The following is a 27,843-nucleotide window of genomic DNA, read 5'->3' on the forward strand; positions in this document are numbered from 1 at the left end:
AAATGCAACCAGCCCCACCAACCCACACACCACCTTATTTCTCTTAGAAAAGTCACCCTCAGGCCCGAACACAGGGTCTCATTCACAAACAAGTAGCTTCATTTGTAGGTCAGCCTCTGGGGTCTTACGCTGGCCCCAGTTAGAAGTCTTGAAAAAAAACTTAAATTAGATAGTTAAACATCTATAAATACTGGCATCCAAATGAGTGGAAACATCCTGGCTTTGGTATGGCTACAGAAGTCTGGAAGTTTTTCAAAAGCGCACTGGCTTAGGGAGACAAGGAAGCGGGGCTGAAGAAGGGCACATGAACCTCCCAAACAGAGGTAAAATAAATACTGGGACACAGCCACAGAAAACACTGTCTAAGAGCTGAGGTGGCTGCCTCAAATGCAGCACATGTAGAGGGTGTTGATCAGAATAAAACACACAGGTTCTGGATCAGAACAACGCGGACAGGCTCAACCACAGATGAAAACACGTACAGGCTCTAGATCAGAATTGTCCACCCCAACCGCTTCCTAAGTATCAGCTGAAAGAAAGAGTTTGAATTTGAGGATTCATCTGTGCCCTGGGGTTAGGAGGGGCCCACTTCCACAGAGCCTAGTGACAGCTTCTGAACAAAGATTGAGTAACCAGGGCTAAGAGCCAGTCCCCTTATTCGAGGAATCTGGAAGCTGCCTCTGTCCCTCACGAAAGCACCTTTGGCTTCCAACCACAGGGCTCTTCCATACCAGTTACCACAGGGCCTGTCACAGTGGTTCGACTGGGATTTTTTTTATCTCTGAGGTGATGAAATGAAAAATTAAATCTTCTGGGATTAGGTAATTTACACTGTTGTGTCTCAAGTCTGCTTCCCATCTTCCCCAGATCCTGGTAAAGGCCTATGAGGACACTGAGAAGGCAGTGATGGGGCCGTGCCCGTGCCCCAAGGGTGACCTCAAAAACCCTGAAAGTGACAGAAGCCGAAGAGGCCCAAGTGCCCAAACCCCAGTCTTTGTATCAATGAAAGCACAAAAGTGTCACTGGATGAGGAAAAAAAGCCACTTGCTGCTACTCTGACACTGAACCCCGGGTGCTATTTACCCAGTCCTGTCCCCTCTAAACAAACTTGGATGTACCGTTTAGGAGGACGACTAAGATTCGTTAACAAGCCTATCGATGGCAACACACACTAAACATATCTAAAGACATTTCCATCACAGGGCACTAGCTCAAGACCAACCGCTCCCTCACACGACAGGCTGTGACCCAGGCCCGGGACAATTCAAGCAGGAGAAGGCGGCCTCACAGCAAAGGCCATCAAAAAGAAATCTACTGCGCGGTGATTCACCACAGTAACATAATAATGGGGGTATGAGGGGACAGAGGAGAAACACAAGATGCCCCAGCAACTTCTGATAAACAGCATCATTTATCCTGTTTTCTAAATAAGATTTCAACATCAGAAAAAAAAAAAAAGATATAAAAGAATGGGTTGTAAATTAAAACACAAATACATCCATGGATGTCTTGACTAAGTACGGGTTGGTAACTGTTGAAACCAGGATTTTAGAGAAGGGATATACTTATCACCACAGCCCCCCAAGTTGCTCTGGGGTATGCACACCCAGAGACAACATGGGAGCAGTCACTTGAGATCAAAGCAATTGCTTACGAAGATTTCCTAGGCGGTGTAAAGTCTGGGCTTGCCTACAGAGATGCTGACGATGTGCTCTAATCCCAAATTCTTGAAACATCTCAAGAGATGGCAACAGAACAACCCGCTGAAGCCTTCCTCCAATGATGAGAAGGAGGGAGAGGGATCAGGGAAGGCATTCGGTAGAAGTTTAGTGTAAGTTAATGTAAGTTTAGTGACAGCTACGACAGAGTCTGCTTTGTCTTCTGCCTGGGTGAGGTCTCCCGGGAGGCTGGGAAAGCCAACAAGGTTCCAGGGCTGTGCCATGGCCAGTGTGCAATAAAGGCACTGGCAACAAAAGTGCAATTTGAATTGTGGGAGTCTACAGATCACGGATTATTGCACTAGCAATCTGGCCTCCCCACCTACAACAGACAACCCAGATAATGAGCTCGAGCCACCGCTTCACCTACGTGGGAGCAGCAGAGAGGAATGAGGTACCAATGAAAACTTCTGAAATGACCACTTCCTGCTCCAGCTAGAGCTTGAGCTAGAACAAGTGTGTCTGAATAAACCACTCGCATGAAATGATATTTAAAATATGGTACCTTTAGCACATTATGAAAACGAAGTGCCCCTCCCCACACCCTGTTTACTTCAACACACATAAGTCTCCCAGGCACATCTTTCTGTGTTCAGCCAGTGGAATGGATGGCATATGCCAGATGTTACACAGGCATTTATTTCTCCGAGAAGGCCGAGAGCCAGGAGAATTAATCTCCTTCTGCTAGGACCTCTGCCCCAAGCTTCTGGGGAAATGGTGAATTGGACTCAACAAGCAGCTACGTGATCCACCAATCAGATTAAAAACATGAAAATGCTCTGCACAGTGTATCCCTTCCTGCTCTTCTTTATGGGAAAAAGACCTAAAGAGATGTCCTTCCAAATTCAAAGGGAGTTAAAAAACAAAAACAAAAACAAAGTATGAGCAAAAACCAATGAAGTAAGTAGATCCAACTGCCAACACTCCCGGTAATAGTCTCGTGGTGACAGATGGCTGACGGGGTCGAGGCAGCGAAGGAGGACACAAAGATGGAAGTGGCTGGCCACAAACGTTCCGTGCAGAATCCACAACAGTGTTCTCCATTTTCCAAGGCCAATGAGCCAGCTCAAGTTAAAAATTTTCTATTAAGAAGAAAACAAAATAAAACAAAACCAAAACCACTCCAGAAAAGGGTCAAGGGAAGAACCCTGTAGAAAGTCAGGCCGCTGACCTCCGGCGGATCACAAAGAGCCCGCGCTGAAGCTGGCCCAAGTAAATCCTCATCTTGGTGCTGTCACTGGTCTTCCTCACCCAGATCTGCCAGGGAGAAGGAGAGGGAAGCAGATGAGAGGCTGACACTGAGGAGCCACGCCTCCAGAGCATCAAAATGTCTGTGTGAATGGGGGTGGGCACAAGGCCGGCCACCTCTTCCTCAAAGGACCCCTCAACTGGCCACGCCTTAGTCAGCACCTCCTGGGCCTGTGGTCTCCAGTGCAGAGAGCAGGCGTTAGCCCTTGACCTCATTTCACTCAGCCTCCTATCTTACACCTTTGTTAAGAAAATGGAAAGCACAGTGACGTTGGGTTCTGTCTTGGCTTTGGTCTTAAGCACTTTTGCAAATCTGTTTTGATTAGAGTGTTATCAACATTCTAGACACATATTCATGAACATAAACTTCAAGCAAATTTGGAAATACTTTCCTTGCTCCAAGGGAATTCCATATTAAAGCTTTCAGTTCTCTGGTTTCCTGCCAATTAAGGCTAATGGCTGTGACAGGAAAAGCAGGAAAAAATAACAAAAAAAGATGCCCAGGAGTGAGCAAAGGCCCAATTAGGATCACGAGAAGGTGGAATGAGCTCCTCACTAGATCTCTCTCAGAGATGCTATCAGATGTTCTGCATTTTACAGGGTAGATGCATTCTTCCAGAGAACTGAGAATGAACTCCTGCAGCAGGGGGACGCCTGGACTGACGCTAAGAGCTGGCGTCCCCACAGCAGGCTGGAAGGACATCGGCTCCTCCATCCCTCCGGCCTGCCCAACCCAAGCAAGAGGCTCCTGTGCCCTCAGTGTGCCGGACACTGAGCTGAGGCTTTTGTCGCTCAGAACCACCCTACAAAGTAAGTATTCTGGTCACCCCCGTTTTCAGAAAAATAAGGCCCAAAGCACTTGTCCCATTGTGAATCCTGGCACCTCTCAACATCCCTACTCTTCCTGCAACGTGCATCCCTAAGGATCCTTCCCATCAGCTCAATTAACATGCAATTAAATGGAGCCATAGCCTAACTCTTTAAAAACCAGCGACTCACCCATATATGCAACTTTACGATAGATCTCCTCACTCCTCCACTCCGTTTCCAGATTTGAGACAAATTTATTCTCCACTTCACCTCAATTTCTTTAACATGAGTAATGAGAGGCTTCTCAGTCAAATGACTAGTTTAAAATAAAGGTAACGACCTCACATGAAGCTTCTGATGGACCTCGCAGAACCATTTTTAAATAAGTCACGCCAAGGAGAGCCAAACTGATTCACCATCATGTTCAGACCCACCCACCAAATGTGCCTCAAGTCAAGTTATGCACGAGCCAGGTGGCTCTGGCGTCACATAGGATTTGACCTGAAAAATAAGCTGGAATGTTTCCAAGAAGTGAAAAGGTTTTCTATTCCCAGAGTGGTCTGCCCCCAACGCACCGAGGCACCTCCACTCCAGGAGGCATGTCTCAGTGTGAGTTTCCTCGTCAGACCTCCTTGACACTCTATTATGTCAAGAATGACAATCTTCAACAGAGAGCGCGTAAAAATAATCCAACTTGTATTTCTATTTCCCTGAGAAGTCGGAGGTGTCACAGAGAATGCTGCACTGGCTCGGCAGGTAGGCTGGGGTACCAGGAGCCACTAGCACTCTGGACAGCAGCCAGGCACACATGCTCTGCTTGGAAATCCCAAAGCCTCCTGCCTGTGGGACAGCAGGTCTGTCTGTCAGAGGCCCTGCCCTGCTCCTGACATGACTGGAGTGACACACAAACTCTGGGTCCAGAGGAGAATGACAGTCATTTATCTGGAAGGCTCTCCCTAACTTATAAGTAAACAATCATTTTGCAAACTGGTCACATTTAAGGGCATTTTCAATTCAGGAAGCTGGGAGAATAGAAGAGGCTTAAGTTATTTTGTAATCCAGTTTCATTAGATTTACTGTGCACTGGATGAATGAGTTACAGTGGGCAGACACATAAAAATCAATTCCTTTGTGGAGAGTTGTGGGCTGACAGAAGATCAAGCCAGTCCAGCTACTGAAGTTTTAAACTTCCGAGAACTACTAACAATACTGGATACATGCTGCTGACGGCCTCCTAGTGAAGGACCAATTGGAGGACTCGGGCCTGCTGAGTCACCCTTGAGTATCCAAAGCAGTCCCCGCTGCACAGGGTGACTGAGGAGACCAACTCCAAAGGGCGCGAGCCTGGCAGCTAGTTGTTCATCAGGCAACAGGACGTCAGATTAGAGAGAGCAAGCAAGGGGTAGTGTGGCCTATACCCGCTTATTGAGCACTGACTGTGTGCCAGAACCTTGCCAGGTGCCTTATTAAGTCCTCACAGCACAAAACAAATCTATTACTGCATAAGAAGAGTTCTAGAGAAATAATACAACAATGGATTATGCTCCACAGGCCAGCTCCACGCTCAGCAGAGGTAACCTTAAAAAGCAGCAGGACTGCCTGCAGGGGTATCACACGGACTTGTCTTTTGTAGCCTAGTTCAGTAGTTCCCAACGGAGTTACTGTGCCGTGAGGGGCCAAAAATCACGAGGACAGCTAAAGCCCCGTATGTCCTAGGCACGCCGTATAAGGGATTTCTGAGGGTGATCCTGACTGTGTGCAAGTTCTGTCTGCAAGTGCTGGCTTGAGAACCTAACCTCACACAAGACAAGACCTCACGCCCTTTCTGGGAGGCACTGGCAGCTCAGGTTTATCACACTGTGCTTTACCCAAGGATGAGGGGTTCCGTCCCTACCTCGTTGGCTCCAACGGAGCTGATCACACAGCTCAGTTTCTGGTTGTCCTTCGACTCCAAGTAGATGGCTTGGCTCTTGTGGTACCTGCGCAAAACAGTACATGTTCATTTCTTTAACCACTTTATTATGAAATGAGTGACAACTAAATCAATTCAATGAGTCTGGGAATAGGCAAACACCTGTGACACCAAAACTACAGACCTGCCCACCCAGTCCCACAGTTTCCTCCTACCCTTTTAGTGTAGTAACTGTTTTAGTGGGTTCTGGTTTTGTTTTGTTTTGTTCTGGTAAAGAAACTTAATAAAAGATCTTCACTCAAAAATTTTTAAGTATATAATACTGTATCACTAAAGACACAAATTTAAAAAGGAGGAGAAGGAGAAGGAATGATGGATGAAATAAAAAAAAAATTAGAATCTTCATTTATATTTGAAGAAGAGTCTGGATTCCTTGGATTACATTAAAATTACCTTCTAAATCTTCTATATTTAAAACTTTATTCTATGGTCCTCCGCAAAGAGCCAAGAAAAGCATTGGAAAACTATGTATCTAACTTTTTTTTTAAAGATTTGTTTATTTATGCATCCAAGAACTGGGGTACAGGCCAGAGGTGCGGGGGGTGAGAGGATTCACCAGAGACAGAGTGGGGAACAGAACAGGCAGACTGACTGAAATACACTGTTGAGGGGAGCAGCAGGCGAGTCAGGAGAGGTCTGCTGCTCCATGTGGGTAGCTTCCGGGCCAGGGAACAAACTCCTGCTGCAGTGGCTGCGAATAGCTTCAGAGGTTGCGTCTTAACCCCTTGTGCCACCAGGGAGGCCCAAGTATCTTTTTATTTTGACCGTATCCCAGCTCAAAAAGTAAATTAAGATTTTTTTTTTCCAAGTAAAACCTGTTCCCACTTTCAGACGCTACCCTCAAAACACTGAAGAACTAAGAAATGGGCTTGAATTCGTGTTCTGTTATTTCTAAATAATTTGTCCAAGTAAGTTCTCAACAAGGCAGCAGGCCATATTCTGCCCTCTATCACTCCCTGTGTGGCAGTGACCAGTCCGGAGGCTGGAGGGCCCTGCTGTCAGAGCCCCAACGCATTGGCAGTGAAGAACATGAAAGAATCATGCCTGGCAGGAGCTAACCAGGCGAATTCTCAGCGTCGCGACATGAGAACCAAAGGTTATCTGATTCAGCTGATGAGTCAGGAAAGCCACCTGTAATGGAGCAGAGAAGACAGGCGCCCTACCCACACCTTTCAGCCTCTGTATTTCTATTCTCTTAGCCTGTCGTGAAGGACCAACTCCAACCTCTATAAGTTTAAGGATAAGGCCAGAGATGAAAGTTGAAGAAAACCCAGAGGCAAAGCCCACAGAGACAACAGCAACCACAGAATGAAGCAGCAGCTGCTGGATTACAAGAGCTGGACACATCAGCTGAGCTGCTGCCGGCAGCCCTGGCTGGGCCAGGCTGGATCAGTCGAGAACATTCTCCAATGAACTAAAGGTTCATTTGACTGCAAAGATCTGGCAAAACCAGACTTCTAACTCATGTAAACTCCATCAAAACAAATCTCACAGCAAAGCCCAGCATCTTATAATTTGTGTGGGGGAAGAAAGAAGACTGTTTAGCTGATATAATGACATAATCTACTGCCAAGACACCACAGTGAAAGATGGTCTCACTCCCACACAATCTTTTCCAATCTAGGTTCTAGGCGATCTTTAATCTGCTACTTCAGAGCTGAAAACTCAGGTTTCCAAGTCAATTTACTTCCTGAAAACACTGTTACAAGAAATCGAATCATAAATGCAATTAGAACAGCGAGATTGGTTTAGACCCAAGCTTTGAGGTTTCTTTTGGCCAGAGATTAGCTGGTAAACTGGGTCAGGGGAGCTTCGCTATGCTAAATAGGTAATATCTCAAGGTATGAATGGTATATTGCATAAGGAAAGGCTGAACTAGTCCTCAGCAAAACTCAAGTTTCCTGCACATCTAAACCAGCTATCCAATATAAACAGCAACATCTTGAGTAATGGTTAGAATATACAGAAAACAACATTCAGTTATTCTATGAGGGGTGCGAGTTATTAGAGATGAAAACACAAAACAATATGTAACTAGCATTAAGTCATTCTCATACCACTTTCTAAATATTTTAACAAAGAAAGGTCTTGGGTGTGGTGTGGAAGTGCATTATTCATGTGGGAAATGCTCAATATATTGCTAAGTAGAGGGGAAAACTACATCCATTGTGTTTCTGTGTTTATGTTGCATGTGTATCGTACACAAACACCAACTGGGTAAATCTGTTAAAATGTGCACTGGATATGTATTAAAATTTTATAAAACCATAAAATGTAAGACTATTTCTTTACCGAATAGCTTACTTTCCCCCCGGATATTACTTGTATAAAAGAAAACCAAACTTCCTTATAAGTCATGATATTGGAAAACACTTAAATTACAAGCTCAATATCACAGATGACAGTTAGTGCTGGGAGACCTGGAGCAAGTGTCATAAGATGTTTCATTTTCCTTCAGATGTGTTCAGATCCCAAGCCCTGCCTGCCTTCCCTGTGCACAATGGGAGTAAACAATGCAATCTGGTCTACGGCCCTGAGAAGCAATCTGGGACCTGAGCATCTGGCTATCTCCCAAGTCTGTCTGCTCTGGAGTCACCAAACAGTTTGGCTTAAATGTCCACCATAGAGTCCCCATTTGATCCCCAGCAGAGCTGAACATTGTGCTTCCCAATACAGCCCACCTGCAAGCCAGGAGTCCCGGGTACCAGGACTGGGGCTCTCAGGTACTGCACATGGTACTAGGAATCAATATTCCTGGAGAGCAGATCTATTAAATTACCTGAATTCTTCTCTGAAAAAAATAAGAAGGGAATTTCAAGATGAAACCAAAATGTCTAGATTACCTTAACAACATAAAATTTGCTTTTCAATTTCTAAAAACTGATGAAAGAGGGGGAAAGACTTCATAAAAAATGCTCAAAAGCAACATCAACAGAACTTAGTAAATATGTACATTATCACTTTTTTGCCAATTAACCTGCTTTATAAGCTGCAACTCATCTCTGCTGAAAAACTGCTTTAAACAGCTTCAGAGAACAAGGCCCTGAAGTCAAGCTGACTTTATTACATTATTACTAATGGAAATTCTGACCTGGGAATCCCTACAATTAAGCTCTTAAAGCTGTGCCTCCACTATTAAACCCAATGAACTAGAATCACCACTACTATTACGGAAGAAAGCAATTTCTTCAGAAGGTGGGTCAAAAAGTGGGGCAAGGAGAAGGTAGAATTAATTTAATTTGATAACCTACTGGCAATCCTGATATTAATGCCTCCTTTCAAAACATCAAACAAAACAAATGCCATGTTACAGAAATGCAAGGAATTACTTATCAAGTTGCAAATATTCACTGTTTTGCAGCAAGTCCTTTGCGTCAGCCGAAGACTGGAGGGTTAAACCCACTTAAGTAAGGAGGTGACTTCATTTCTGATTCACATTAACAGCCCCAGATTTAAATGAGGAGAGAAAAACAGTCCACCAGCACTATCAGTTAGTTATTTTAAACTATCAGCTACTTTCACAGTAGTTTCTAAGAAGGGTCATTAGTCCAAATCAAAATGTGAGGGAAACTTACAGCAGGGCATAAAATGCCTTAAGAGCTGTAGAAGATCAAGGCCAAGGAAAGATGCTTATCTTTCAAAATGAAATGTAGCTTGATAAGTGTTCATGCCAGAATGGGAAGCCTGAATCACACTCATTTCGCTGAAGTCATTTAAAACTCAATGAAACATGTTTAGCCAGAAATACTGTTTCACCAGCAGACTCCACACCACTGGAAAGAGCATAAAACAATTCAGTTGACCTCTCCTCCACAGACAGGGACTGCTGAAAAAGAAGGAAAAATGAAAACCTCTGAACTGATGGGGAAACAAAAGCCAGACATCGAGGGCCTGAGGAGACATGAGAGGCACATTCTGTGTCGGTGAGAGCAGCAGCCTGGACTCCCACCAACACCTTCCAGTTAGCAGCAGGGAAGGGAGGGAGTCACCTTGCAATGAATGTGTCATGAATGCTGACTCCTAGGGCCAAAGAAGAGAATCACAGAGAACAAGACACCATTCTCAACATTGAACAACAAAACAAGCAAGTTTAAATCCACTGAAAAAGCAGAATGCTCGCAGAGACCTTATTTTCAGAGTTTATGCTGCCGTTGTAGGGAAGATGGGGCAATTCCTTCAAAATCCTTAGGAGATCTAACACCTCAACCAGACCTGTCTGTTCACGTGATGAAACACCGGTCACCGTGGAGCTTTTCTTTAGAAAAACAAGATTTGTATTTTATGCATCTTCACCCCCAAGACACGTCTCATAAAGTCTAAGGATTAAGCCTGAGAAAGAAGATCTGAAGCAACACAATTACAAAATGAACATCATTTGAAATATCACATGGCCTGAAGACTCACGGATCCGTAAAAATGTTAGTGATAAATCTCATCATTTTTGAAGATGGTTCTTATGTGTGGGCTTGATCTTTAAAGGTTATTTGGTTTTCATTATTAGAAACATTTTTCATCTTACTTTACCCAGCGTGTTGCGCTGTGAGGGCCTGCCACCTAGTGGTGATGAGTCCCGAGCAGCAACATTAACACACAGTATATGGGCCTTTCCAAAATACCGAACTGTCAAATGAGAAGGGCAGAAGAGGAGGCTAACACACAAGCCCTCATCATCCACTGGGTGAGACATTCACTGAAACCAAAGGGGTGGAACAGCTTTATTTCAGGCACGACTAGATCTCTAAGCCTTTTTGCCCACTTCAGAAGTACACGGTTATAAAGGTAACCAACTAATACAACGCTGGCTTTTCTAAAGAAAGCTGAGAAAATTCAAAATAACCATTATTCCAATTTTGAAACTTTCAGTTAAATATGTTGAAACTCAAAAGATCACCAGAGAGCCATTATCAAGGACAGCTACAGAACGTGGACAGTAGCCCAGAACAACATTCTCAACAGAACCCATTCTCAAGGCAGAACACAAGCACGTGTCTGCCACGACCGACACTGAGTGAGCGTGTCCAGGCAGAGGGACAAAGCAGAAAGGAAATCCAGCAGAATGAGCACTGTGGAAAGGGGGCTAGCACCCAGCAGAATGCCTAACCCATGGCAGACAGGAAATGAGAGCAAAAATAAGAGCCTACTAAGTGCTCTTATATTGTTTTGCCATTTCTTTCCCAATGAACATGTGGACAGGCTGGGAATTTTCATCTTCCATCTAGAGTAGCGATGTTTTAGGACACCGTTCCCCAAGTATGTTTCATTCGATGCTCGCACAGCAGGATAAGGAAGATAGAATATCAGTAACACCTAACAGCATCTCAAAATCCACAGTGACAATCCAGAGCATATCAGAGGCCCTGAGGAGAGCTACATTTAACTTAACATGACCATCCCACAAGCTTATCTGAACACAAAATCCCTTTTTTTCCAAAGTACCTCTTCACGATGGCACACAGGGGCATAAGAGAAGACGGCACAGGGGGATGGAGACCCGGGCCCGTCTCCAGGGCCACAAAGATGGAGCCTGCCAACTCTAGTATGGTACAGCAGCAGGCCACTTTCAGAAGAACACACTTTGGGGAAATGCTACTTGAGACCCAACAAACAGTATGGATCCAATGCCTACTGATGCACTTTAAAATGGCTTTCTACTCTCCGTACGACATCAGCTGAGCAGCAGCTATGTTTTTAAATAACTATAAATAGAGAGTCCTCTCTTCCAACAGGCTCTTTGAGACTCTCGCAAGCTACCCGTATGTTGGCGTTACCTACCATCTTTTGTCGTAGTACAGTTTGCCATCTTCTATCCGAGCTTCAAATCTCTGGGCTGGAGATTCTGCAGGTGTAGCAGGTAAATGTTCAGGAGAAGATGGAGATGCTGAAGGAACCAAAGAGACATGTCAACACTAAGCAGGAAGCTGCAGGTGAGTCTACCAGCTAACGCTTAACTGAAATGCTTGCAAAGTAGCAACAGTCACAGTCATTAAGCCCTCCCAGTTGTAATAAACAGGAATTCAATGAAATTCTGGGCTTAGGAGGCAATTTCGAGAAAAGCGACTCCCGTTTTCTTCCATAAGATTTGGCGAGTAGAGGGATGTGTGAGTAACCATGGTGCTTAACACAAAACAGTCTTACCCGTTCAGAATTCTATTCTGCAACCTAGCACGGATTCACGAGTGCTGCTCTGGGAGGAACCTTGAACACCGGGCCAGCCTCCTTTCTGGGGCGCCTCAGAGCTGCCCGCTTGTCCCTTCCCAGAGCCAGGTCACACACAGCCACCGGAAAGCCAGCGATACTGCAACATCCCTCTGGTTTCCTTTTCAGAAATGGATGTGTACTTAAACCTTAAGCCTGATGCCTACACTGAAGGAATCCTCTACCAACCAATCAATCAAATGTATCTTTTACTGTAAATTCTAAGGAAAAGACAAATATAACTTTAACACAGCAGGGTTATAAAAAAAATCAGGGGAAGGTGCACGTAAGGTTCCCTTCAGTTTTCATAACTACTCTCAGGCAAATGATGAACATTTTCTTGTGAAAATTGCAACAATTCCCAGCCAGAGAGTCACATACTTTTCCAACATTGATAAAACGATTGCACAAAATGCCAGTTACATCACAGACTTACCTGGTCTCTTGGGTGACTTAAGCTGTAGGAAGAACAACAACAAAAAATCTTAGCGAAAAATCATTTCAGGTACAACTTAAGGTATCAAAGGTATCAAAATGATTTAACAAGTAACAAATGAACAAAGTAAAGCAGACGACCATACCAAGCCTAAACTTTCAAATAAATCAAAAAAATCAAACTGTACCTTATTTAATGTCCTCAGATCCTCCATGATCTGTTCATCGGTTAGCAAATAGTTTAGCTGGGGTGCTGAGAGTTAAAGCAATGTGTTGGCAAAGCATGATTTCCAAATAAATAGAAATCGACAAAATGGTACTTTTTTTTTTTTTTTTTTACAATTTACAACGTGTAACTACGTCATGTGATGGGCTTACAATAATAGCTTGCCTCTTGGAAGCTGACGGTTCTCCCACCAAATGCTGCAGTGCCTAGGAATATAAAAGAATTCATTCATGCCCCACTTCTTACAGGCTTCTTCCGTGTGATGGGGGAATGAGATTAATTAGGAAACTACAATAGCAAAAGCACAGGACAAGGTAAAAGAAGAATTTCATCCTGAATTCATGAAGTGCTATTGTTCCAAAGAGCTGAAGAGATAGACACACAGACGTGCACGCAGAGTTAATCTTCGCTGGCAACTTAAATCTTGAAGTTGTGCCCTTTCTGGTAGCAGAAACATAACAGAGTCTTTTTGGACTCTGAGCAAATGGCTAATTATCTCAAGAAGCTACAGAAACGATGTTCCCATGTCCGCCTCCCATTCCCATTTTTATGATTAAAAGGGCTGCTTGATGTCTGGCTGAAATCTCATTTGCCTTCAGTTAACAACAACTTGCAAGTCACTGTTTTAGGGACACATAACTGAAGTACAAAAGACAAGAAACTACTATCCTAGTTTTTACAGGTGGAAAAATTAATTCACATGGAATTCTGTTACCCTTGTATCCTTAAGTGAGTGTCCCAAGCAGGGTTACCGTACAATGCAAAGTACCTGTCCAAATGACCGCTCTCTAGAAATCCCTCCCCCTAAAAGTAGCCATGGAGGACTCCCACAAAACCAAAAAAAAGGGGGGGGTGACACAGTGACACTCTCTCACAGTGAACTTGGTACATATGCTTTCCAGTCACACATGACTATGGGACAATGGCCATATACAGTCTATCAACTGGAGAGGCAAAGGACTGAACAGGCTTAATTAAGGAAAAGTGATGAAGGCTTGATGCAAACGGATATCAGGCGCCGGCTTCCTCCTCTTGTCCGGGATGGGGACGGGGTCATTCGGTCGCCTCCGCAGCTTCCTGGTCATGATGGGCTTCACTTCCATGGAATCTGCAGCAAAACGGAGTGGGTGACTATCTCCCCCCACATAAAATCATTAAGACTTTCTATAGTGTAAGAGTACCTGACCCTGTCAGAACAGCAGCGATTCCCGCCGCTGGCCTCCCACACATGCCTCTCAGAAACACAGTGCAGCCAGGCCGCTCAGCCCGCAGGCGTCTCCCCGGCACCCTAAAAGCTAGTCTTGGGAGCGTCCTCTCTCCACCCAACATAAGGGGTGTGGGATTGAAGAAGCCTCTGGCTGATGCCAGCTGACTGACTGCTGCTGTTCCCACAGAGGCGGGGGGACTGAGGCCCACTGGTATAAAAGACTCTTTCAGAGACCACTGGCCTCAGTGCCAACGTTTTTATACGAGGTCTTCGTTTACAAACTCTGACTCTTTTCTGACCTTTTGTAGCTACTTGACTATCAAGAATGACATAATGAAGACTTGTAACAAAGGCCCCTTTTCAGTCTTCTTGACTTCTCTCCACAGACCGACCCTGCTGCTGGCTCCTCGCACCTCAAAAGCCTCCCCAGCCGTTGCCACACAAATCTCTCCTTCGCCCCTAACTGGCTTCCTGGGGTTCCGTTTTGCTGGCCTGGTCCGTATAAACTGGTGAGCTCTGGGGTCATTTCATTTCCGCCCGCACCCCAGTGCCTCTCCAATCGCCAACTCCAGCTGCCCTTCAATGGCAACCTCTGCACCCTGCAGCCCCAGCTCTCCAGGCTGAGAGCTCCTCTCCTCACTTCACTTTGCAAGGCTGCCTCCTCTCGCCTCAAGGCAAGAGACATCTCTGACTTGTGTTCCTTCTTGCAGGCACCAGATAATGCAGTTCTGCCTTTTGACCTGCCACACTGACCTCCAAGTCTCTCCCACACCTAGCTGCCCATCCCGCCCTCCGGGGATTCTTCTGGAGACAGGATCCAGGTCATCTGGCACAATACTCTTCCCACCGCACAGTCCAGTGGATCCCCACTCCACGGGACAAAGGCAAAGCTGCAGCTGGACCTCCCTTCCTCCTTCACATGAACCCCCACAGAATACTTCTCATGCCTTTAAGCCTCTACATAGTGCTCCTCTCTGCCTCACCTCCTCCTTCCTGCCCAGTCACTGGAGGCAGCTCAACACTAACCCTCCCAGGAGGCTGCCGGAGACAGGTGCACCATCTCCCAAGAAATTCCGGCATTTCAACAAACCTCACTGCCCATGCCACCCTCTTATGGGATGTCTCCCCAAGTCAGGTACAGGAACCCCACCCCAGCATGCAATCTGCCCACACCTGGCACCACTTCTGGCACATGCCCAGCCAGCCGCTCCTCGAAGCACCTTCAGGCACCATCTCATCTGACCTTTACACCAACACTCCTAGCGGGTTCTATCAGCCCCTTGCCAAACAGGGGAGACCGACCACAGAACTATGCCCTCGAAGGGGCCAGGACTCATCCACATCTGTCAGCCCACGGAGGCAGTTCTCATATTTCTGTGCAATTCAAATATACTCAATATAAGAGCTCGGGAGACAGAGCTTCTATTTTGATATGATAATTATACCTGACTCTGGCTATGAATCCAGTATGTTCTAAAGAAAACTTGTAGGTTTTACTGAGAAGCTTCAACAGGGGCCAAAGGGTTGGAAGATGCCCCTAGTGAGGCAAGAACTTACAAAAGATAATGAAATGGTAGTCAGCGGGCTGCTGGAAGAAAGAAGAGGCAGTGATCACACAGACAGGAAGAGGACACCAATTAAAAAGGACAAAGCCCCCCCCCCACCCCAAGTTTTAAAGCTCATTATATTCTCATTGACTATTTGGGTTATTTATAAACTTGGCCTCAACTTCAGAGAAAACTAACACTCAAGGTAATGAGTGTTAACCTTGCCACTCAAAGTGTGTTCCCTCGGCAGCGGCAGCCGTACCTTGGCAGGTGGTTAGAATGCAGGCCCTTGGGCTCCACTCCAGACCCCCAGGCCAGAATCTGCATTTTATCAAGACAGCCAGGTGAATCTCACACTTCAACTTGGGGGAATGCTGACCGCAACCACCTGTAACCCACCTGAGACCATTCAGCAACACTGCATCTTCCCGCCTGCCCCACCCAGCTGTCCTAATGATCTCCACACCGCCCCGAGCACCCCCAGAGGCCGGTGACCAGATGCCACTGTCTCCAACAGGTTAACTGGACTAAGCATCTCATTAGCCTCTTATTCCACTTGGTTTTTCAAGAGATCTTCAGGTTGAACCAGAAAAGGAGACTTTAGGAAACCACTTTCCCAGGCAGGGCCAGGCAACATGGATACTGGGCATCAATCCACAAAGGTGAAATAAGTCATTCAATTAGACAACTGAAATCAAGGCCTTTAATCCACCACCATAGCAGCGCCATCTGTGGAAATGCTAATTATCCTTCTAGCTCCAGTGCCTTTTCTTCTAACACTCTCTCATTACCTTGGCAGTGCTTTCCCTACCAAGGGTACCAAATGGCTTGAGGAAGGACACTGGTGCCTTTAATGCCCATGGATAGCTTTAAACACTTTTATAATCTATTTTACTGCATTACAAATAATTTCCCTGCCTTTATTTGTCTTTTCTACCCTGGCAAGTTCGGTCTCAAGTCACTGAGGGGGCCGCCTGTTCCAGTTAAGATTCTGGCTGTAAAACTGCCTGGCCAAACAATGTCTATAGCTTGTCAATAATTAGGATGCCAAATCACAGGTAAGGTGATGATATCCTTCCATGCAGATGGAAAGGGAGCAGCTATAAACTGACAATATTTCCCACCAGCCTAATGAAGGCTCACGAACATCTGGTGGCTCTAGCAGAGAGTGCTGAAGCATCAGTGCCAGCCAGAGCCAGGTTCAGAGAAAATGGTGAGCAGGCCAGGAAGCAGGCAGGCAGACTAGTACAGGACAAGGTACCATAGGGTCAGCAGTCTAATTAAAGAAGCATTTCTACGAGAAGAGGACAGTGCTGTCTGACGATACAATATTGGCATCCATCCTCACCAAAAAAGAGAGAAAAAAACAAAAACAAAAAATTTCTGAGTCAAGTCTTTCAATGAAGAACCAACAGAAGATTTTTTCCAGTCAGTCCCCCACTTAAGACACAACCACATGCTCCTAGGTGTACTGTGAGAACAGAGCTAGTTTCATGTCAAGGGCCACCTTGGTTCACAGTGCCAGAACCAAAGGGGGATACATAGCTTTTAAACATACTCTTAGTTCCAAAGTCAGCCTCCAAGACTTACATGGAAACAATGCAATTCTTATGGACCCCTCCTAATGTCACACACCCCAGAGCACCCCACTTCATGAAAATGATCATCAAAGTTAAATTTTGGAGTGTGCAGAAGGCCTTATAATATTTGATGGCAGAAATTTTGCCAAGTTTCAAAGTAGCTACAGTTCAAGCCAATTCCTGGCTACATATGGCAAAAGAGTCGGCCCACATTGCTTCTCCTTTAAGCTTGCCTGCAACCTGCTGGGTCCCCATATGCAGATTACTAAATCCTAGAAAGTCAGGGAGAGCTTGGCTGGGAGTCTAATGTGACCTGACCACCTTTACAGGAAAATATTCAGTGTAGTTACCCCTGCTAAAATCCTAACAACTCTGAGATGTTCCCAGTAAGGTCAGGGGGAGGGCCCTAAAAACAGAGATGAGACAGCCAAAAGCTTTTGTTCTCACATCTAGGTCAAAGGAAGACAATGCCTTTTCTGTAATTAAGGCAGACTGAAAAGAAAACAAAGCAGAGGGATTCCCATCACCACAGAGGGACCTGGGTAAGTAATTCAGGAGCCTAACCAAGGCAGGAATGGCAGCTGACCCAGAAACTAAATAAAGCATAACCGAGAGGCCGCATGGACTATGCAGAGCCTACCGTTACTGAATGCCTTTTATGTGTAGGGCGCATACTGGACACGCCTATGTGTGTTCACAGTCTGGCAAGGTTGGTTGTGATCTGCCCCATTTTATGATCGGGGGAGGCTCAGGGAGGCTAAGCGGCTTGCCGAAAGTCACAGAGTCCACACAGTACAGGATGGCACTAGGTGTCTGACCTGCCCTTGGCTGGCTCCACTCTGCAGAGGCACGGAGACAGTAACAGGGAAGTCTCTGCAGGGCCCTAACGGGGCTCCCAGGACCATGCTTTCCTACCTCCAGTCAGTTCCATCGTCAGTTTTTCATTTTCAATCATTTTCTTCTTTTCTTCTAGCTCAGCAATCAGGTTCTCCTTGAGCTCAACCTTCTTGTCTTCAAATTCTTTCACCGCTGCCTTCTTCTCTTTAATGTAATTTCTCTCGACTTGTTCAGTCTGAGCAAAAGAGAAACACAGGCATGGGGAACGTGGCTCTGGTAGCCAGAGCTCCGACTCCAAGCCCAGCACTGCACACAAGAGCGAAGGAAGTCCCCTCGCTGGGAGGATGAGAGATGTCTGACATGCGCATCTGCAGGACAGGGTATGTGTCCAAGGAACGGATAAAAACCACACCACGTCCGTCCACTCCCCTCTGTGAGCACACCTCACTTGCTACTCAGGTATGTCCTCTCATCCACACCTCTCACTTTATGGCTAGCAAGTTAAAACAGAACATACGTTCCTCAGAAATAGTAAATAAAGCTTTTTCAAGACACCTGTCAAAGAAAAACAGCATGTTCCAGATGAAATATCTACATTTAAAATTAATCACAAGTTACTGAGTCAGGATGGCCTCAGTTACTATATTTTTTGATACTTACAGTAAGATACAGTGCAGCTAGAGCAGATCATTTATTATGTACCTGAAGTACTGAAACGATGAAATTATCATCAAATAAAATTTGCCTTAGCATCCATGTTTTAAATCTCACCACGGACTGCAGTAAGCAGGGAACAGGGCTTAGGGTGGGCTGTGGCCGGGGCTCGCGAGCTGCACTGACCCAGGAGTCCAATGGCTTCAATAGTGTGGCTCTGAAAAACCAGGCCCTCCCACACCCCCATGTCTGTCACTCAGCCCTGCACCTCCTGCAGAACCAGCACGCAGAACCAGCACTCAGGCGTCTGCTGCGTGAAAGGAAAAAATTTTCAATGTGTCTTTTCTACTGACCCCGAGAGTTTCAATAGTAAAACTCAACTGTGGAGGCAATTCAGCGACAAGGCTGCTTTGGGAGCAAGATAACAAACTATTAGGCCATTGTTAAGTCAGGCCCACTCCCAAATGGCATTAATCTGAGAGAAAAGTCAACGAGAGAGCAGTGTGGGGGGGGGGGTGCCCCTTAAGCCCCTGTGATAAGCAGAGGCTGCACCACCAAGTGAAGAGATGGGGTTTCAGAACCGAGACCACTCGTCCTTCAGGCAGACAGAGCAGGGCTAAGGATTCCAGCTGGGGCTTCCCAACAACATGGTGACTGAGGAAAGGTCGCCGACTCGGGAGAGCAAGAATCCAGTCTTGGAAAGAGCCTGCAGACCACCCCAGAAGATCCTCAGTACTTACCTCCAGCTGGAGGAAGAGTTCTGAAAGAGATTAAAAAGTGCAATTAGAATCGCTAGGCAGTGGCGCCCTTCTAGACAGTGATGTTAGGATTCATTTAGAAGCAGTAATTGCTTTCTGAAAGCACGGTTACACAGAGCAAATGTTTTTCATCAGTAAAGTGTTGATATACATGAAGGGAAGGATGCAAGAAGCACTCGTGTCTTGTTAAAATCTGGCCCTCAACAGAATCAGCTCTGGCAGTTCTGCCCAAGGGCAAAACAAGCATCAGGAAGCAAACTACCCTGGCGAAATAAGTCATCCCTTCTTCCACTCAGCACACCTGCCAGCCCGTGTACCCCCAACACACAAACCTTCCAACATCCACCTAATGCTGTGTCGGGCGAGCAGCAACTGATTACCCACCACCAGATCATAATACACTAACCCAGAAAGTGGGAATAAAACAGATCCATGGCTTGGACTCTTTTTCTGGGCGACAGTGTGGTGCCGCAAATGTTCCACAAAATTCATTGGTGACCACCAACTCCAGGAGTGCTGCTCACATTTTATCAGTTTCCTTCGCATACCCCCTAAATCCTACAGATCCATGGCCCAAAAAGTACACGTGCACATTCACACACTTCCGGGGTTCTGAGTTCCAAGGACTCCACGTTAACAGCCCAGATGTCAACGAACAGTTACTGAATGAGGAAATGGCTGAGGAAAAAGACAAGCCAGTGCTTATTTCCTAAGCCCCCAGGATCCCTGATGCTTTGGCACTGCGACTCACTGGGCACAGGAGCCCAACACGATTGCTCCTATGTTCGTTTCAGACGTGAACCACACACACCCGGGCCAGGCAGCTGAGGTCTTGCGCCGTTTCGAGAACTCACACCTGCCCCAACAAGCCAAACTGACAATTAGCATCTATAGTTGATGGTGGCTGTAAAGCAGCCAGACACCAGACACAACTAAAGCAGGTGGATTATCTCTGCACGGAATGTGCTTTTGAAAGCTCTTCTGCATTTGAAGCTAGGGGAAGAAATATTCCTAAAAGAACACACGAGGACAATATTTTTCTTACTGAGAGCACGCAATACTCAGCCTGCAGTTTTCGTTTCAGAAAAACAGCTTACATCAATGTTCTTTCCTTAAACCAATAATTCCCTGAGCTATTCTCCTCCTCTGCAGATGGGGAAACTGAGGCTCCCAGAGAAAATCTGTTTACAGGCACAGACCTCTAAGCACGGATGGGAGAAGACCTCACCCTCCACAGAGCCGCCTGCTACAGGGGACCCAGGAGGAGGGCTTAGGATTTTCAAGAAGTCCCAAGGAGGATCCTCAGGAACTTGAAGTGGAGTAGGCAGGCCTGAGACGGGTGGGCAGGAGGCTAATAGCGACATCATCATTCTACTGGTACCCCATACCCTTCAGCTCCTTTTTGATCTATTGGGGTACACTGGACATCCATTCACTAGGGGAACCAAAAGAAGGGGTGCTAATTTTTGGCACAAAGGTGAAGTCACTGGACCAGAAGCTGAGAGGACAGCAGCCTGAGGAAAGGCCCCCAGGCCTCATTTTCACCCCCAACAGTACTTGGGCCACAGTTGGAACCAGCTCCACGCTGGCGTTCAAAATGCTGGCTGATGAGGACTTTTAAAATCAACACTTAGAGATCTGTCAGCACAGGCAGCTGGGTTTACACACTCTTAACCTGTCATCAACCCTTGGATGTTGTTTGTCAATAAACCAGCGAGTTTCCTAACATCAAGGCCAATGTGTCACAAGATTCTTTATTTCTCAGTGCTCAGATGGAGCAGATGCTCAATAAATGAATGCACTGACTGAGTAAAACACACCAAAGCACATTCTTCTTCTCTAAATGCTTACACTTCAATACCAGAGGGAAACAAACAAGGGGTTGCCCTTCCCTCCCAGAGCATAGAACAGAGATAGAAACAAACTTCAAACAGGAACTAAACAACCTCGCATCCTTTTCTCGAGTCAGCCCCTCTGACTGTCCATGAAGCCAGGCATGCAAGGTAAGAATGTGCAAGACAGTCCTTGGGCCGGGAACATCACCTGACCACCACGAGCCACCCTCCCAGCCTCAACTTCACGATCTCTTCAGCAATGGGGGCAAAGGTGAGCCACTGTACACAACAGTAGCTTGGGAGTCTTTTCTCCCCAAATCTCCTCTCACTGTGGGATGTCTGGGATACATTGTGGAAAAGTTCTTATGGCCAAACCAAAGAGGTGATGAGCAAAAGGAGGGAAATCAGAAGATGATTTATTTCCCAGCCTTACCTGCATTTCGTATCCTCTCTTTGTACTGCTGATCGAGCTTTTTCATCCTCTTCTGATACTCCTGTAATGTACCTGATTTTAAGCATTCACAAAACAAAAAGTTACTTCACAGATGAAATTGCTCCAAACTGTTGCCTGAAACTACTTTCTAGTAGCAAAAGTGATTATTTTAGTAATCTCAAGGTAAAACACAAACCAAGGAAAGCCACACCCAACAGAGCTAACTAGACTCCGGATCTCAAACAAGGCACACAGCAGAAACCACCTGCCCCAGTGGGTGAAGACCCTCTAGGGGTAGCAGAGAGCTGTGGCCAACCTAAGGTCACCCTGATTGCTTCCGGCTATGGGTTGAGGCAAAGGGTGACTTTTTTTCCGGAAAAAGTCATTTTCCTTTAGTAAAGTCTAGAGAGAACTTTCTGGTAGCAGCTAATCACACACAGCTTTTGGGCATTTGCACTGTGATGAGTGCAAATGAGAAACTGAAGTGTTGAACCATCAACTTTGCTTCATTAAAGGTAAACAGCCACATGTGGCTAGTGCCAGTACAGGACAGCTGGGGTAGCAACTCTTCCCAAATCTCTACTCATTTCTTTTTTTTTTTAAAGATTTATTTATTTATGCATACAAGAGCTGGGGCACAGGCCAGAGGTGCGGGAGGTTGAGAAGATTCACCAGAAATAGAGCAGGGAACAGAACAGGCAGATATACCGAAGTAAACTGCTGAGGGGAGCAGCAGGCGAGCCAGGAGAGGTCTGCTGCACCATGTGGGCTGCTCCCTGGCAGGCCAGGGATCAAACCCGCGCTGCAGAGGCCACGGACCACCCCACAGTGTGGTGCCCAACCCCTTGCGCCACCAGGGAGGCCCCACCAAATCTCTACTTATTTCATTGCTCTTTTCCAAAGCAGCAAATTATGAGGGCCCCAACTATTTTAGTAACCTCAGGAACTGTTTCCTGAACATAGGGCTTTAGCAGTAAATGCTAAGGGCATCTTTTTCAAAACATCCTACTCAACCACAGCAGTCAGGCTTACAGATCTGCCAGAGTGGCTTGTATTTCTTTCTCAATAGTTCCATTATCATGGAAAGAAAAAAAATAAAGATATGTGAGTGCAACTCAGGGGAACATTTTTTACTAGTAAGAAGTCAGCCTAAGACGTGCTGACTGGTCCCCGCATCAGAAGTAACCAGTGGAGAAGCAGTTTCCTGCCAAGGAACACCACAAAACGAAGCCCAAGAGTTACTTAGGAGCAGCAGCTGCCCATCACCAAGTGCACGTGAGCACCACGGTGCCAGTCACCCCTCATGGACCATGCAGCTCATCTACTTTAGCTCAAAGACTAAAGAACAAATTAAGCAAGACAAAGTAATGTGTTAAGAGTCAAGTTTCCAGAATGCAGAGAAGATGGGATTCCAACCTGTGACGGCACCCCAGAGCCTGCGCTCTTCACCCCATACAGAGCTGCCTTTGAGAGCAAACAGCGCAGGACCAGACACAATTCACATCTAATTCAGCAGGCCAAAAGACAGCGCTGAGGACGACTTATGGCTACTGAGCATTCAGTTTAGAAAGACAGCTCCCATTTTATTCCTCAGTAACAATCTCCTAAAAATGTCTAGCTTCAGCCACAGTGGTTTTCACAGCATGTTCACACAATGTTCTAAGTGAGATTTTGAAATAATAGTTCAAAAATCATCATTTTACTGACAGCAAAAGAGCAAAATGCATACTGCGTAGCCCAAATCAGCCAGATTGGATCTGGAGTCTCTCCAAAGAGCAGTGAAATAACAGATTTCAGATTTGAAAGGCCGGTAATATCAGGAACTATATTCAGAAGGGAAGGACTAAGTCACACACCAACCTTCCTGCAGCTGTTGCAACTGTCTCTTGAGAGAAGCCAGTTTGTCCTGATACATTCTGTTAAAAAAAAAAAAGAGAGAGAGAGCCACACTGAGAGACAAAAACATTCAATACTCAATTTCACAATAATCTATGAACAGAAATTACCTGGTCATTTTGGGAATGCCAGTAATGTTCTTTGAGGGAGAGAGAAAATTAGTCTGCCGACTGATTTTAAGTGCACCTGCAGTTACGGGAATCAGAAAGGGACAAGGATCCTATGTTCTTGCACCGAACCCCAAATCTGTTGATTCTCCAGTGTTATACCCCAACTTTAGAGAATCAGTCTGAAGTTTACAAATATGACCTGCAGATTTTAATGAGTGGCAATGATAAGCAGAGCTAGGCAAGCACAAAGAAAATCAGAAAATGTTGTGCTCTTCCCCTCTGAATCTCGAAGAAGTAACACACATGAAATTGTAGAAGTGGAATGAAAACACAGCTCTTCTACCGACCCTCCACAATTTGATTACATGTTCCAAAGCAGTAAGATTATGCCTTCAGCACCTTTCCCTACTTAGCACAGCTGTGTAAGCACAAAGTAAATAAACCTGCATGTCAATCTAAAAGCAGGCTCTTTTAGGATCAGAGAAAAAGGAGTAATTCAGTAACAAAAGTTGAAATGCAGGTCTTATTTGCAGCCCCAGCTAGGTAAGAACACGCAACACATGAAACAACAGAATCCAGCACATCACTTTCTTCCCTGACATCCCCTGGGTTAGCAGCTGGGAGACATGCCGGCCATTGTGTTTGAACAGAGATTCCACATGTAGATCACACTGCGGCCATATTTTTGCTGCTACCTGATAAACACCCCCAACTTCACAGTAACAAAAACATTTGCCATCTGAATGAAGAATACTGCCCGACAAACAGGCTTTTGATTGTTCAAGAGCTGCAAATACACCCAACTAGCCACAGGCAAAGGAAAGAATAAAGTGGAATCTGAGATTACACAGGAGGCCTGATGCTTCTGGGAGGATTCTGATGGACCCTTGAGTCACATGAGGCAGTTCATTTTAATCAAAACGATTTTCTCTATAAAACACTGAGGGTCATAGCCAATAAAAAGACCATCGCAAAAGAATGTTTAAACACATCAAGTACAGGGCCTCCCCTGGTGGCACAGGTGGTTGAGCGCCGCGCTGTGAAGCTGTCCGCAGACTCTGCAGCGCCAGTTCGACCCAAGACTCTGCAGCGCCAGTTCGACCCCGGCCAGCCGGCGAGGGTCCCACATGGCGAGTAGACCTCTCCTGTCTCGCCCGCTGTTCCCCTCAGCAGTGAATTTCATCAGTCTGCCTGTTCTGTTCCCCACTCTGTCTCTGGTGAATCCTCTTATCCTCCAGCACATCTGGCCTGTACCCTGGTTCTTGTATAAATAAATAAATAAATCTTTAAAAATAATAGACATATCAAGTACAAGAAGGGATGGATGTGTAAACTGCTTGCAAGAAGTCAATGTTTGGAACACAGTGTATTAAATTTTCTACCACCTAAATTTGCTAGACAATTTGCCTTTGACTTTTAAGTGTCTTTGCAAGGAAATAATAACAGAATGAAGAGGTAAACAGAATAAAAATCAGATTCACTGAGATTTGGGGGAAGAGCAGGTATGTGAAGTTGTATCTCGAATGGCCAAAGGTAAATCAGTAAAAAGCCTGAAGAGGGTAAAATTGAAACAAAAAGCAAGCAGTTTCAGGGATGAAGTGAGAAAAATCTTTTTTCCGCACTGATCAGAATTAGGTCACAATTTTCTGCACTTAGCTGAATTAACCCTTTGGGTACCAAAGCTTGAGAAGGATGACAGAACGCACAGGATGGTCACAAAACATTTGCAAACGGGATCTAGTAGGAAAGGAAGGTACACTGTCCAATTTAAAGATAAAGAAGTTTAAAAGTCAAATCAAGAACATCAAAACAGATGCAATAAATACTTTGTGGATATAGTCTATACTGCCTTGCATCTGTGTTAAAAGTAAGTTGTTTCTTCAGTTTCCCTGGATACATCTAGTGATGGCTCTGCCTGAAGACCAGGGAAGGCCAGGGCAGGAGTCAGGAGCCCTGTTCTCCTGCACCGCGTTCATTGCACTGCCAGCACCCTGTCCAGCTACAGGCAGTGCTGCCTGGGTCTCGCCATCCAAGAGACCAGCAGCCTCAAGCAACATTTATGCTCTCTGAGCAATGGTTTTCACATGTTTGGGGAAAAAAAAAATTAAGGGAGGCACAGTTCTCTCCTGTAATATGGTCTTATTCCCAGGGATCATTTCCCTCAAGGTTCTTTCACGTCTACCCACAAAAGACTCTTCTAACAGGAAGACTGATTAAATGTGGCCAATTTAAAGTGGGGAAATTGTGCACACACATATATGGTCTTTGGAAGCCTGGGGTCAAAACCACATACAAAAGGTCACTGTAAATATTTCTTTGCCAATTCTATATTCCAAAAAAGAAATAAAAATCCTACTCACTGTTCCTTCATTTCAACATAGTCTTCTTCATCATGCTTTGCCAGGTCAGTTTCACTAGCATCTTCTGTGTCTAAGTAAAATTGGGGAAGAAGGGTTTGTTAACATCATGATGCACAGAACTGGTATCACCTGACACAGTGACAATCAACTGTCTCTACTCATTGCAGGCCTACATGTAGTCATCAATGTAAAGTATTATAGTTAATCCAGAAAAGAAAATACCATTGCCAGCTCACACCATTTTTATTATGCAGAGAGCCTGCTTTATCTGACGTGCAGTCAGTGAAAGGGATGAGTCAGAAATAGGCACTCATGGTCAAGGCTGCTACTTCTGCAGAACCCGACAGTTTAGGAAAGGCAACGTGGGTGTGAGAGTGCGAAGCTCCAGGCAGCCAAGCCTTGATCACTATTTCAGACCAACCCAACATGTATATTCTCTTCTGGCATTTGCCTTTAATAGAGACCACTTGCGCTATTCAAAAGAGAACCAAAACAACCAGGTAAACTATTAACTGAAATATTTTCAAAGTTACAACTAAAGGGAGAGGGGAAAAAACACCAGATGCTCGAAGGGACACTTTTTCAGAACATTTTTAACACTGTTCTTAAAATAAGCAAATGGTGGCGAGTCTACAGAATTTCAACAGCCCTTACTTGAGGGGGATAAACCAAATTTAGCTTCACTGCTCCCCCTCGTGGCCACTCAAAGCAGTGCCAGCGAGTCACAGGAAAACACTATCTTAAGCCTGTCTTCAAATGTAGCTTAACCCAACCCACAGTTCTTGCAACTTGATGCTTGCAATTCTCTTTCTAAAGGCTGCTGCAGATCCCGTTCTCCACAAACCTTTCTCCCCTCCTTCAGGCAAGGAGATCCTGACAGATGCCAGCCACTGCACCTGGCACTCGGGGCACAGGGATGAATAATATACCTCATTGCAGGCAGCTGGTCTAGCCTTTGCTCCACAACTTTTCATGTATTGGGGTGTCTCTTCATCCCCTTTTTTTGGTGCCTTGTCCTTGGATGTTTCTTCACCTCTCTCCTCCTCCAGCCAGCTCCTTCCTCAATCCCTCAAAAAAAGCGTTCCTTGCCAAACTACAAAGCCCAGTGTGAAAAGCCAGGCTCCCAAAGGCAGTAACGACATGTAAAGCACATGGTACCTTCCACACAATACCTGGGCATCAGTCAACAAATTCCTCTCTCCCCCCAGGGGTGAAAACAGTAACTGAATATTCAGCAGATACCAGGCAGGCCAAGCACTTTACCCCTATGTCTCATTTACTCCTCACACCTACACAGGAAGCAGGGACTACTCACAGCCAGCTCACACTTGGGGGCACTGAGACGTAGAGGCTCAAGCAAGCTGACTAAGGCCGCAAGGCTGGGTTGAGTGAGCCAAATCCGATCCGCCTGATTCCAGGTCCCGCTCCCTTCCCCCACCCAATCATCCATCTCCCCCCTGCACTGCACTACCCAGAGGAGGGCTGCTTTAAGCATATCCCGGGGGTGCAGGGCAGCTTGGGGACCAGCAAGCCAAACCGGGTTTGCTCTGGTCCTCTCTGAATCTAAAAAGGAAGGGGTGCTCGTTGCACCCCAAGGATGGCACAGACGGTTGAGAAGCGGGGCAGAACCCTAAAGGGAACTCCAGCTCGCAACAGCTCCCAAGGGCCGGTCCCCATCTGGGGGGCACAAGGAGCCAGGGCCTCCCCCCGCTCAGCCGCGCGGAGGCAACTCCAGGGGACCCCCCCGCGGCCCCCAAACCCGGGAGGTGGCCCCGCCCCTCTCCCAGGCGGCCCCACCCCCTCCGGCAGCGGTGCCGCCCCCGCCCCGCGGCCCGGCGAGCGGCCGAGCGCACCTTCGTCGGACTCGCGGCCCCGGCAGCTGCGCTCGTCGTCCTCGGCGCTCTCCAGGTCGTCGTCGTCCTCGGGGTAGTACTCCACGGCCGGCTGCACCCCCGCCGGGGCCGGGGCCGGGGCCAGCAGCCCCGCGGCGCTCATGTCGCCTCTGCCCGCCGCCGCGCTCGC

The 27,843-nt window shown here is 46.2% G+C and overlaps 1 protein-coding gene across 1 annotated transcript; it reads right to left on the bottom strand.

Annotated features, from left to right (window-relative positions):
* SUDS3 (SDS3 homolog, SIN3A corepressor complex component) lies at nucleotides 1–27,816 on the bottom strand. The gene is made up of 13 exons (XM_037511081.2): nucleotides 27,675–27,816; nucleotides 25,822–25,891; nucleotides 23,316–23,371; nucleotides 21,456–21,527; nucleotides 19,170–19,189; nucleotides 17,854–18,010; nucleotides 13,617–13,712; nucleotides 12,567–12,628; nucleotides 12,380–12,401; nucleotides 11,521–11,626; nucleotides 5,671–5,755; nucleotides 2,890–2,975; nucleotides 1–2,800 (listed from the first exon to the last, which is right to left on the bottom strand). The coding sequence occupies exons 1-13, from the start codon at nucleotides 27,814–27,816 to the stop codon at nucleotides 2,785–2,787; spliced, it is 990 nt and encodes a 329-aa protein (XP_037366978.1). The 3' UTR covers nucleotides 1–2,784.
* Between the last annotated feature and the right edge of the window lie 27 nt (nucleotides 27,817–27,843).

The sequence above is a fragment of the Talpa occidentalis genome, unplaced genomic scaffold (assembly GCF_014898055.3).
Source record: "Talpa occidentalis isolate TD23 unplaced genomic scaffold, MPIMG_talOcc4v2.1 talOcc4.14, whole genome shotgun sequence".
NCBI classification, from domain to species: domain Eukaryota; kingdom Metazoa; phylum Chordata; class Mammalia; order Eulipotyphla; family Talpidae; genus Talpa; species Talpa occidentalis.